General features: G+C 44.1%; 1 protein-coding gene across 1 annotated transcript in view; it reads right to left on the bottom strand.

Annotated features, from left to right (window-relative positions):
- Nucleotides 1–13,622, bottom strand: part of LOC107186275 (serine/threonine-protein kinase KIPK) — a 39,088-nt gene continuing 25,466 nt past the window's right edge. The window contains exons 3-10 of the mRNA XM_015574108.1: nt 8,561–9,495; nt 7,308–8,227; nt 5,561–5,924; nt 4,662–4,858; nt 2,066–2,455; nt 977–1,176; nt 384–525; nt 1–297 (exon numbers count right to left, since the gene is read on the bottom strand). Of these exons, the coding sequence (XP_015429594.1) occupies nt 450–525; nt 977–1,176; nt 2,066–2,455; nt 4,662–4,858; nt 5,561–5,924; nt 7,308–8,227; nt 8,561–9,495 (3,082 nt within the window). The 3' untranslated portion in view covers nt 1–297; nt 384–449. The remainder of the gene's footprint in view (nt 298–383; nt 526–976; nt 1,177–2,065; nt 2,456–4,661; nt 4,859–5,560; nt 5,925–7,307; nt 8,228–8,560; nt 9,496–13,622) is intronic.

The raw sequence follows: 13,622 nt of genomic DNA, 5'->3' as shown, positions 1-13,622 counted from the left end.
TCATAGGACTGCGTTTGTTTTCGCTTAAAACCACACGCCTACGCTCTAAAGCTTTGCTTCGTCTAACTTCACGCAGAAGTGGAACGCTTAAGATGAAGCTCCTCTCCGTTTGTGCCAACCGTATTGACCCGCTAACGTCCATATCATCCGTGCGGTCGTTACTTTCAAGTTTCAGGAATCGACTAAGTACGTTCTTGAAGTGTTTTAAGGCGAATTCACAGCTGGTGCTGTACCCCTCGCGATTGCAAATTGGACGAGCGAAGAATTGCATATCTTTGATTATTCTCGTGGCGCAACCTGAAATATTGTCGACAGTGTTGAATCAACTTCGACGGATAACGTGTTTTTTTATCGATAATTGGATTCTTAATTCTTCCTCGTACCTCGTCTATTGGATCGATCGAACGATAACAGTTTCCTACGACGTTGCTCCTGGATTCTCGGTAATATCACCGCCTTTCCGTTTCAGTTTCTTGACTGGAAGCTTCTGTGACAGGCGGCAGAGGACTGTCTATGGATATTTGCCTGAAAAATGAAGAAACATGCTTCAGGATGAACCACATTGAAAGATTCCAAATGGTTGATCATAAAGTGATATACAATAAATCATCGATAAGTATTCGAAGGCTCCTCGGCACTGAATGTTCAGACGTTATCCCCACCATTTGGAGGATTATCTGTGGAACCAGTCAAGCGTCCACTTGTGGAGATGGCGTCTGAACACTCAGCACCGAGTAAAGTACTGTACTACTATTGGACACGGAAGATACAGCGGAGTTTTTCAACGAATTTAATTGCAAAAGACCAACAGTACGCAGGCAACGCTTCCAAGAGCAAGTCTCGGATATATCCTGTGGATTGGACAAACGCGATGTTCAAACTTTAAAAAACTGATAGCTTTCCCCGCCCCTTTCTACGTGATTCACTCTTGGACGCTGTTCACCAGTCGCGAGCAAACAGTTAGAAGATCATTTACCCGCCATTTGTTTGCCAGTCATAAGAGTCTGGAGCAGAATTACTTCGTCCAGTTCGTTGAAATCGTTCTGTTTTCAAGTTCCTGGCCGGTTTTCCAGACACCGAAGTCTCTTCAGTCCTTGGTGACGAGGGCAACTCTAGACTATCGGTCGTCACTTCGGTGGACACCGTTTTCCCGCTCTTCTTCGGTAAAAATGGATTCTGCGAAAGAAAAAAACAGCATTCTTTAAATGAAATAAAAAAAAACAGCCAGAAAACACACGTATCGGGCGTGCCAGAGCATCATCGTTGAACTTGGAACGCGAATATCGATTGCCCCACGCATCGAATAACGAGACCACCGTAGACGTGGCGCCGGGAGATAGCTCTTTCACGTCTCGCGACAGCCGTTCACGAGTGGCTGTGTCGCCAGAAGAAAGATCTCGGGAAGACTTGACCTCCATCCTCGAAACGGAGGAGAGATCAAATATCGGCCGTAATTGAGATTCAGTTACGGTCGACACTGGCGTTGCGGATTTGCGACGGAGAATCGAGGAGGAAGACTGTCATTTTAAACAGAAATTGGACGGATGAAGAGTTCTCGCCGGAATTAAGTTTGTTGTCGTGGTAACGGACAAGGAGTTATCTCGTTACGATCCACGGAGTACAGTAAATCATCGATCAGCGCTCGAAGGCTCCTCGGTACTGACAAGGAGAGATCCTCCAGGTGTAACGCTCACTTTCTAATGAGGTTTAGCACCATTGATAGAGCTTGGAACTCGGAAGCCAATGGTACTTGTTTCTGGGTTAAGTTTCATGACGTCAGAACACTCAGTGCCGAGGAGCCTTCGAACACTCATCGATTATTTACTGTATTAAGTAAACAAATACTTTAGAGTGTACAATATTTTACTGAGAACTACGATTTAACGAATACTGTGAGTAAACTGGGGGATGTGAGTCTTTAAGTATGTTCGTGATTAAATAAGACAGTCCTTGACGAAGACCTTTCGAGTCAATCCTCTCGGGCCATTAGACGGATTACGTTTCTGATCGCTGTGATCCGTTGAAAATGTTGTTTCTGTGTTAAAAATCGTGGAAATTTCGTTACTTGAAAACTGTGCTGCTTCAGCATCGTCTTGATGAGAATCAAGGTGTCCAGCTTCGGTATCCTGGTGACAACACGTTCGACCTCCTCGTCTGTGACGGTGACCTGAAGCCGGCAATTGTCGGTCTCGGTTGGCAGTGGTTCGGCACTGCGTTTGGTCAGCCAGTCGTGGACCTTTATACCTGCCAACGGGATCCTGTCGGCGGGATTCTTGGCCAGCATTTGCGAGATCAGTCCACGAAGATCGTCCGTGAGAGAAGGTTCGTCTGGGAATTTCAAGGGCTCGGTACGGACCGCCGCTTGGACGCCGATTATGCTACCAGCACCGTCCCAGGGTACTCTTCCGGTCACGAGTGAGTACAGGGTTACTCCCATTGACCATACGTCGCATAACTGAAACATACGGGGAGGATCGATAGAGAATAGATCGTGGTACCAGTGTATTATCAGTGAAACTCTATTCCACTCTTCGAGCTTTGGCAATAACAAGAAGAGAACGAAGAGGGATGCAACAACGGAGGGTAATCCTCGTGGCGACAGCGCCTCTTAATGGAGGATCCTGTCGGGGCTGACGGTACAGCATTTACTTTATCGATCGTAAAAGTAAACTTGAACAAATACCCTTTAAAATTGACCGTCGCGTCGGGCTTATAAACTTCTTCGCAAAGGAAAACTGTCTTACCACCGAATCGACCGGGTTCTCGATAAGGTCACACGACGAGTTCTAGACTCTGATCTATGATATATGTATACACATACACACATGAATCAAGGATGAATCACGTTGGTTACCCTGGTAAATTACACCCTTTTGGAGCCGCGCTCGTCGAGCCAGACGGACGTAATAACGCGTTGCAAGTGTGTTGATTACGTTTGTTGTTCAATTGCAAAGTAGAGAATCAATTATGAGAGTCTACCGGTTGTCAGGAGATTGCATACAGTTAGAATTCTCTGTTTAACGAAACGATGTACCGTGTCGATCTTCGTGGATCTTAACCGAATTTGTTTCTGTCCGAATGTCAATTTCATTTTCCTCGAAACGGTGTCGTGGTCATCTGAAGTATCTGCTAGCGTTTTTAATTTAATATGGAATTATCTACTGTCTTGTAACTTCTTGAATAACGTCACGTGAGCGCGTTCGGTCTGCACCTGTCTTTTGCCTCGAGAAACTCGTATCGATCAATTATGAATAGATACGAGGGGGAAAACTTTCATTCGCTGGTTAATATACATTTTAACAAACGGAAGGGGCGGGGGAAGACTGTTGGCCAAGCTGCAACCCAATTTCCTGAGTGTGCAACTTTCCGTGGCCCTCAAGTTCACCTGCATATTTCACGATACCCTGAAGAAATCGATGTCGGTTACCCCGAGGTGTGCGACTAGTTTCATAAGTTTTCGCCTAGGTGCACCGTTTATATACGTGAAGCGTGCGCTGAAACTTTTCGATGGAAAGTTTCGGTTTGTGTGTCACTCTATCGCCGTGTCGTTGGATCGAGAGTATCTACAGAACAATCGGCGAAAATTGCAGTTTCGATCTAGAGAAATCGAGTCACTTGATTCTCGTTTTCTTTGAATTTATTCGTAAGAGCCACGGCAGACGGCGATAAGGATTAAGAAACTGGAAAAACGACCAAACACGGAGTAGTTAACTGTATTTAGATGCAAATTGAAGCGATTAAGTGATTTAGAAGCACGAATGCTGGTATCCTTGAAACTGTTCCGAGCGATTTAGTTTCGAAAGGGCATAAAGAAGAGAACGTGTACCACATACTCATTGGAAATATTTATATTGCATCGTATATATCCTATTGTTAGGGTCTATAGTACTTTCCTGGCTTTCTGATCGGTAAATCGGTTGGTATTTAAGCTACCTCGGCACGAAATTATTTGGGCGTATGATTAATACCGTGAGTCAAGTTGATTAATTGATTTAAACGTTACCGTCCATAGACAAGGCCGGAACCGACCCGTCAATGAACGCAATAACCCGACCTAGGGGAACCGTTTGCTTGCGAAAGTGAAAATCAATAACCAAGTCCACATATAATTGGCGTAAACTGTTCAGTAAGGTGAACTTTCCGCGCGTTCATCGTCAAGTCCGTGATGTCGCCGTTTGTTCTGATTAAAATTCACGGTGTTAACAGAGATTGAATCAGAATTATTTATACATATACTCCAGCGTGTATTTATTAATTTAGGCTTTAAAATATTCAGATTAGTCAGTGCTTGTCGGCGAACTAGGTAATTTCGCAACGTATCGAGGAACAGGGCCGCCATTAGTATTCCCTTCGGCGAAACGTTTCAATTGACCCCGGAACATAAGCCGTGTATAATTGCAACGTATGCACGCCTGATCTCGGGCTAATTGACGATAATTCATGTTTCTAACGGGAATTTGATACAGCAACAGAATCCCTTGAGTATATTAACGATCGTGGAATTAGTCGAGCACGAAGAGAGGAAATATTGTATTTCTCTAGTCTGTGCTTTGTTCGACGAATTTTCTTTTTTTCGATTCGACGAACGCCAACCTACGAACAGGGACGTGAAAATGGGAAATCGATCGAGCAGATCGTCTTACACAGCGGTAGGTACTCACGGTTCCGGAATAATGGGCGCCAGGTGTTGTTGTTTCGGGGGCCGCGAACGCCGGTGTACCGGCTGGTCCAGACAATAATTCTCCGGACGCCCTCAATTCCGCGCTGACCCCTAGATCAGCGATCTTGATCCGTCCGTCGCTGTCTACGAGCAGGTTGCTCGGTTTTATGTCGCGATGCACTATTCTCTGGTAGTGTACTGAAACGAAATCAGATTCCAAAGATGGGGAACGCTACTGTCGCGTCTCGAAACATGGAAAAGCTCGAATAGTTTAGGGGTAAGTTTTTTAAAAGTACAGGTAAAGATTCAGATTCGCGTAACCGTAAACATTTTTATACGAAAATCATCGGGGATAGTTGTCTTTCGTGGTATCGAAATGGAGCGTAGAAAAAACCGTTTACGTTGACTTGGCTTTATGTTAACCTTTTAACGGCCAGACCTTTAAATCGTTATTTCAAAATTATGAAATCTGATATACAGGGTGAAACAAAAAAAAAAGGTTCTAGCCGTAGTACTCAGGGCCGAAAAGGTATTTTAAAGGAAACATCTGACGAATTTGATTTCATTATATTTTACATGTTTTAGATATCAAGATGACCTTGAGTTTCATCAAGATCAATGCATCTTTTTTCTAATACCATAAATAAATTCGTCCTTCTATTGGCAACAATGTGGTATTAAAAACAATGCACTGACCTTGAAAAAACTCCGGGTCACCTTGATATTTTGAACAAAATAAGATATAAGAAAACCTCAAATTGTATCAATTGTTGTAAAATGTTACAGAATTCATTAAAATGTTCTCTGATATAACCAAAAGATAACGAGCTATTTTAGATAATAGTTCCTATTGACTCACCCTATATATCGATTTATCGAAATGTTTTGGGGGCCACTTACGATATTCCACGCCCATCACGACGTCACGGAAGTTCAGTCTGGCTGTTTCCTCGTCCAACGGTTTCTCCGCCGGAATCTGTAGTATCTCGCCCCGTTGGACCAGCTCGAAGACAAGATACAGATTGTCCTCGTCCGGATCGTCGAGCACCTCGACCAGCTTCACGACGTTCGGGTGATCCAATTTTTTCAGTAGCGCGATCTCCCTGTAGACCTTCGCCAACGGGTCCGCTGGGCCCTTTCTTCCCGGGGCCATTCTACCGAAGATGCCCGCTTTTTTCATCAGCTTCCTCTTGCTGAGGATCTTCATCGCATAGTGGGTCTCGTCCTCCTCGTTGTAAACCAATTTCACGATACCGTAAGAGCCCTGCCGGCACAAGGAAATAGGAACGGTCTGAATAGTGGTTCTCCAAGACTATGGGACGCAGAACATTGCCCTCTTTTCTTTCTCCGAGCTGTGAGGTCGGATATTTTCGTGTGAAATAATAAAATATCGGGTCGATCGGAACGTTCGTGACGTTTCGAGGTATAGTGCCTTCGTTACTTTTTTTTTAGTGGAATATTTTATGAAAATGGAAAGAAATTCTAGAAAAGAAAAGTGGTAAGAATTTGATATGACTTGAAAATGGTAGATTGTAACTGTACCCTTAGATTGCTACGAACTTAACAACCCAATAACTTCGTTCACGACTATAGATCGTGGATACGATTAAAACTGTGTTAAAGTGATTGCATCGTATCGGTTAGTTTTTACTGCTTAATTATTCGCTGGATCACCCTCTCCGGTTCCATCGTGATCAAGATACAAGGGCTCGAACGAACTAGGAGTGGAGCTTGTTACGAAGGTCATCGTGATTCATCGAGTCTCGTCGTGGTAATTTCATAGTTTACAACATTATCATGCTCCACCGAACTATTTATACTTCTGTCGACGTTCGTAAAAGGCAGCTCTAAATTACTTCCTCGGCTCCAACCCTTATCCCGCACCACCTGTTATTAGAGTTTATTTTCGACTGCTAGAGGCCTGATTATTTCGTAGATCGTGCACCAACAGAAAGTTCGAAGTATCTCGAGACACGGAAAACACAATAATTTTCTGTCTCTAATCAAGCCTCTTTGATCGTTCGTGCGTTCCAAGCGTGATCCACAAGGAGAAACGAAACGATACCGTCGTCGCTGCGTAACTGACTTGACGAATCGAGGCACAGGCGCGATCGAAAGAAATGAATTTCCATCGTTTCCATTGGTCGGTCCAGGTGGCGGCGACGATTTAATTTCAAGTTTGAGCGTAGTTGGAAAAGACGCGATCAGAGAAGATTGAATTGTCGACGCGGAACTTGAAAGCTCGAAACTACGTTCTTGGCAAAAATAAAAAAAAAAAACAAGAAGAAGCCTGCTATCGCCTCGGCTAAAGCTGTTTCTAGTATTCGCCTCACGAATGAAACTTTTTGGAACTTCGTATCTCTATCCATTTACTTCCTCTCCAGCTAATTTTCACAGACCGAACACCGTGGATGGAATTGTACGCGTTGGCTAATTAAAAGCAGACCACCCACGCTCGTAGAAGGTAGTTCTGACAAGGAGAGGTTCCCAGTTTAGCACTGCGATAAAGCTGAGAATTCTGAAGCCAATGATATTTGTGGGTTGGTGAGGTGTCTGTCTCTCAGGAAATCACGTGAGTTTGAAAGTTTGAACGTGTCAGAGACTGTTTTGGATTGTTTATCAGGAACAAAATCTCTTGATTACTCACCTGGCCAATATTATCCAGGAGTTTGTACTGGTTCAGCTGCAAAGCACCTTGCCTGTTGTCGATCGAGACCCTCCTGCTCTCCCTGAGAGGTCTTCTCCTGTTCCTGGGTGACCCTTGAGGACTACCATAAGGGGAGTACGGACAGTAAGGATAAATAGGCCTCACACTGGCGCCAGAATAATTATCCCCTAGAAACTTCTGATTCGTTCCTATATCGTTGGGTGTGGAGACTTTGTTCGTGAGGGTGTCATCGGTGATTTCAGCGAATAGTCGGGTTCCTGTGTCATTGGAGACACTGGTGGTCAACGTTAGGGTATTTCCCGCTTGCGTGGACAGGTCGTCGTTGGACCCACCGGACATTATTATAGACTCGGGGACATCGTTCTGTTTCGATATCTGCAGTGATATCCTTCTGTCCGCTAAGTATACTTCTCTATCGGTTCTATCCTCCGATTGGGTGGACAATAGTTGGTACACCTTGATAGTTCGAGGAAGAACCTCCGATTGATCATCCTCTGGCTGGCCAGTCTCGCTATTCCTGTTGTCTCCCAACGATAATCTGTCCGCTGGATCTTCCACGACCCGGATCTCGTCGACCATAGGCCTGATCTCATCGATGTTGATGGTCAAGCTCGATCGATCGCCTATCCGATCCGGTTGATCTGAGGTATTTCGACTACTCGAGCTCGACGATGACGGAACTCGCTGACAGACAATTCGGTTTAAAGCACTCCTAGACGTTGAACGCGTCGAGGGTCGATCAATCGCTCTACTCAGAGGGATGACACTGATGTCTGTAAATGGATCTTGGTATCCCGACGTGGCGGATGCCTTTGGTACGTCAAGGACCTCGGTGTCGAATTTCGGCGAAACACCCCGATCAGGTGTCTCTTCTGGATGACGGTGCACAGACAGCTCCTCTGGAAGAAGGAAATAACTTCTTAACCCTTTCTTTAATGGATCTCCAAATGGAAGATTGTCAGAAAAAAGAAAAAACAACGAGTGAAGGACTAAAAAGAGACCCGAAGGTCGTAGCAGGATTAATCAACAAAGAACAGAACCCAACACCCAATTATCTTCCAATTACGCGGCTACATTGGACTTAACTTTCAGCACCCCGATTTTCTAACCCACTGGCCATATCGAACTTCCTTCGAACAATCTTCAACTACCACAGTTCGATAGTAGACATGGATTGAAACTATAACCCACCCGGTCCACTTTTGCACAGAGCCAGATCCCAGGATACTCACCGACGCTAACCTGTTCCACGAGGTTACACAGGCTATCCAAGCCTTCCTGCTTGGATGACACTTCATCCCTGAGCAATTCTTTCATCTCGTCGATATTCGGCATCTCTAGTCCCGCGTTCGACAGCTTTCTGTGCACCTCCGTGGTCGGCATCCTGTCCACGACCGAGTCTACCTCCTCTGTCAGGCTTTCGTCCGCCTTGCTGACAATCAGTCGTGAGTTCAAGCGTTTCGGCCCGATGGACGATCTCCGTCTTTCCTTCAGGAACGAGGACAGATCTTGCAGAACGTCCGTGGAATAGGAGCTACGTCTGTCCTCGTCAAATGTGCCCAGATTGCTCGCGTATCCGCTGCTCTCCCGCCTAGGTCTGATGATCCTTGGTCCTCGGGATTTCAGGATCTCGCGAAGAGTCGGCAAACCTTCCGCCTCCTCGAGAAACAGGGCGCTGTCCTTTCTGACCTCGACGATCTCCTGATTAGGGAGCTCCTCGGGACTGGACGGAATCCTCGACGAATCCTCGCGATCCTTCGTTCTCAGTGTTGACGACTCCTCGGAGGTTAGCCTGATGGTCACCTTATCGTCCACATCGCAGGATCTTTTTGACACACGATCCCTCGACTTTGAACCACCCACAGATCTCCTTGCAACGGTCTCCTGTCTGTTCAACGATGTTTCCTGTCGCGTGAATCGCGAGTCTTGAACTTTTATCCCGAAATTCAGCGAACACTCCGACGAATAATGGAAACTGGTCTCTAAAGGGAACTGTTTGCTTGGATCGAATCTTTCAGCGGAGGAAAAGTGCTCGACGGTCGAGCCAGCGTCTAATGGAAAAACGATGCTCCCCGAACTGTCTAACGGGGAACAGTCTCTGGAGTCCTGGGGAACCGTCAGAGACTTCGGGATAGATCCTGGCGACTCTTCGTCCACCGCGTTGTGCCTGAAACCAAAACGATTCGTTTCTTAAAACAGGGTATTCTGTAACTAATCACACGATGATCGAACAAATAATTATACGTTTGTCTGACGAGTTGTTTCGTTCAGATGTTGGAAACAATTTGTTCAGGATTGGCTGGGCCGCTCACGAAAACTTTGTCCACAACGAAATGTTTACATCGTTCCTCGGTTATATAGGGTCGGGTGCACGCGATATGAATTATTCAAAACCGTGTATGTGTGTGGATAGAGATCTCTCGGGCGAAATCGTCGCGTGTCCGTATTGAACCACAACTATTATAACACGCGTTATCGACACTTTCAGACGCATCCATAAACTAGAACCAGAAGATCTCTTCGTGATGTTGGAGGTATCGGCTTGGTGGGAAAAGAGATTCGAGAATGTGAATTTTCCAAAGAAAATTCAATCAGGATCGAATTTTTCGTAAGCTGTATTATTTATTTTCGAGAAATTGCTCGATCTCTTGGTAACAGGGAAAATTCTGGGTTTTCAGGTGGTGAAGTCTCTTGGAGCGACTCCCAAATAGTAACCCCGTGACATCTCGACCATGAAGATTCATAAGAACAGCGGTTAACGGTAGAGCAACAACGATCCTAAACGACGTATCTTGCGGTAAAGGTGAGTACCATTTTATTCATATTCCCCTAGATATCGTTATATTACCAATCGTGCGAATCCATAAATTAAATGTCAATCCTCGATTAATCGAGGATGATCACAGAAATCGCAGGTATCTTCCTGCGTGGAACTCTCCAGTAGTAGGAATGACCCATAAGTATTTAACGTAGAGATCTTTCCGTGCAGTTATCGAGACTTTAGTATAATATCGAAATTGGATACAGATTGCGAAATTCCGTCACCTTTCTCGATCAACTTTCTTCTCCTTGAATTGAAAATCGTTGAAATTTCGATCGGGATAACGAATAAAAGTCGACTCTGGCACGGCTAAAGTCATTTCAACGCTGTTTAGGATTCCAGGCTCGATTTTTCGCTGCCGAGTTTCACGAACGTTTCCGAACGGAAGTTTCAGCCGCCTCCGGGGACGCGCCGTAGCTCATTAAATCCTCGTACATACGGCTCCTGTAGGACCGGTGATTTGCAATTGAGATCGCGCTAGTTAGAATGACGAAAATATGAAATTTAAATGAACGCGCGGAGGCACACGTCCCGCCGACGGTTCACGCGGGGTCGAAACGTCGAGAAATATTTCCCTTTCGCTGTCTGAATTAATGTGTCTCCGCGCGGTTAACGCGACCGACAGGTTCCTCTCCGATCCTTGGGTATCGATCTGATTTACGTCGACGCATATCACGTCTGATTTCAGTATGGTTCATCATAACCACGGGAATTCAGCTTTTTACATAATGAAAAATACTGGTGGGTTAGATCCATAATTTTTAAATGTTCGAAACTCGAATCAGAAACGCTGTAAGATTTCGAAACTCTCGAAACTTGAAGCGCTGATTTTTTTTTAAGATGAATATTTTGTTTCGAGAACTGGTCTCATAAAAATTTCTGCATAAATCTTGATAAACCGTAGCTAAACGAAACACAAACATAACGATATATTCATTTTTCCTTTTTTTAGCGCTAACACTCGATAGTTTAGCAGTTCCTTCTTTTTCACTACCACTGAATAATACTATAATATACGTAATTGAAAAGTAAAATTTGAAAAACACAGACATCGTATTTCTTACATTTATTGAATTTTAAGTTGAGTGTGCTACCAAGTTCCCACGAGCTCCGCGCTATTAATTTGTAGACTGTGGATATTTGTGTAAAATAACATTTTATACAGTAATTTACAAAGGCAGAATGAAACAGAAAGACTTTTTTTCCTCCTAGGGATTTTATTGCGTTAAAAATATTTCACATGCCCCTTTATGCTATGAATAAAATGAGAAATATTTTAAACACGATGGAAGTTTTGTCTTCTATTGTATTTCACATACCCCTTTATGCTATAAATGCATACAATCCACAGTCAATTAATTTATCGACGAGCAGTGGGCGAGTCGCGAGTTTATCGTGAATAAGTCGCGACAGAGTTCCATATATGAACAAAATTCCCTGGAGGCAGTGGGACTTCTGTGGAACGAAAATGCAGAGATTTATGGAATTCGAATAAATTAACGGAGTAGGCAACGGTGTATGGAAATACCGTGCTTCGTGTCGAAAGTATTCAGGGTCCAAGTGTGTTCCTAGAATATCGTTTCCAACGAGGATAATTAGTTACGATAAGTTCAGCCATAAAAGTAACTCGCGTTTAACGGCACAAGAGAAGGTTACACGCGTTTCATGGAAACGTCTGTTACTTCTACCGCTAGGGAACTGTCTTACGCCACATTAACACGCGCGCCCGAATGAGTTAGCTGTAGCAATTTATCGCCTGTCATCCCCCTGAGATAGACCATTGTTTGCTCCTCCTCTTGTTCCTTTTGGATCGTGAAGAATTTCACCAGGGAGCAGTGTTCTTCCCCCTCTTTAACCCTTCTGACTACGGTTGTCGTCGACAGAAGGTGACGAAGAAACATTCTCATGTAACAATACGAACAGTGAAAGTGATGGTAAGGAAATGGACAGTGACTTAACCCTCCATGACCGCCCTTATTTTTACTGCTTCCGTCACCCCCTGGGTCTTTTACGTCCAAACCTGTTTTTTTTTATCTTATATGCTTCCGAAAAATCTGAAAAAATGAGGGATACTTTTCAAGAGTCTCTACTACATGGTACAATATTTTTTAAAGTTGAATATTAAAAGATTGTTTTAAATAACAACCTCTTCGTTTCGAAAATATTTAAGCCCGAAATTTCGCTTGCGTCAGAAAAGACCCAGGGGGCTCACGGAGGGTTAAATGTTGGTGATAGTGACGACTATGTGGTTCTGCATAAAAATGTGGAGTCTAATTATTAGTATCATTTATTCACCTATATTTCTTGCGTTTCGGCGGCCAGTTTCACGAATATACATGTACAGATCAGTTAAACGGTTAACCAGAAGACGTTTTTTAGTCCGTCTGGCTGATCTGAATCGTTCACCAAACCGCGCTGTCAGTTAGATCGACGTTATTACACTTGTACAGCGGGGCAAGAAGGCAATCACGGCCGTTCGCTCCAATTCCGATTTTTCATTGGGGTCTAGCATAAGAGACCGATTTGACTTGGAAATAATGCCCGACGACGCGAATCAATTGTTCGGTCCCGAACTAGGCCAATGAAGAGGAGATGGCACCCACCGGCTGGGTGGATCATCCACGCTCTCGGAGCTTGTCGCCAGAGAGGTCTCGTCAGAGTTATCGGAGCTTCACGTACGTAATATACTACTCGTTTGTCACGCGTATCTGGCCGAATTGAATCAACCGTGGCGAACTCTGTTTATAATTATACAGTTGCTGAAATTCCTGTTCTTTAACTCTGTATTAATACAAATATGTTGTATTCGCCTTCGGTAACCGAAAAAAATGGTGTAAAATATTTTTTTGGTAATTTTCAAATAATTTGGGAACGAAAGGGTTGAGTAAGGTTCCTAGTTTCTGTAACTTTCTATTAATACAAATATGATATATTGGATATATAATATGTTATAAAAATCGTCGATGACACGCGTGTTCGATAGATAAATCCTATTGGTGACCTTGACAGGCCAATTTATTTCGTATCGACCACGTGGATCACCGTCACAGGCAAATTCTGTCGTACTCGGTAGACACGCGTGTATCACAGAAAACGCTCGTCATTCCCGTGAACGTGCGTCGTTCCCTGTCGTTTTTGCGCGTCTCGTCTCGCACGAAGAGAACCGGTAAGGCAATCGGAACCGATGGAATGAAAAATCTCGCGTAAACGGGAAATAGCTGTTACGCTGCGGCTGGTGCCTGCAAACAAAACAAAAAACCGAGCGACCATTGCGTCGACAAATTGAGCTCGAACGCTCTTTAGCCTGAATTCAGGAAATTGTGCATCTCTGTGCTGGCGCAGAATATTCCATTCGTGCATTCTATTAGATCGTTGCACAGGAAATGTTATGCTTTAATCGACTTTTATTTATAAATACAAACGAATATTTTAAGATTCAAACTATAAATTGTTTATAAATAAACAGTTCATAT

The sequence above is a fragment of the Dufourea novaeangliae genome, unplaced genomic scaffold, assembly GCF_001272555.1.
Source record: "Dufourea novaeangliae isolate 0120121106 unplaced genomic scaffold, ASM127255v1 scaffold64, whole genome shotgun sequence".
NCBI classification, from domain to species: domain Eukaryota; kingdom Metazoa; phylum Arthropoda; class Insecta; order Hymenoptera; family Halictidae; genus Dufourea; species Dufourea novaeangliae.
The sequence above is the reverse complement of the archived record's forward strand: the minus strand, read 5'-3'. Positions and strand labels throughout refer to the sequence as shown.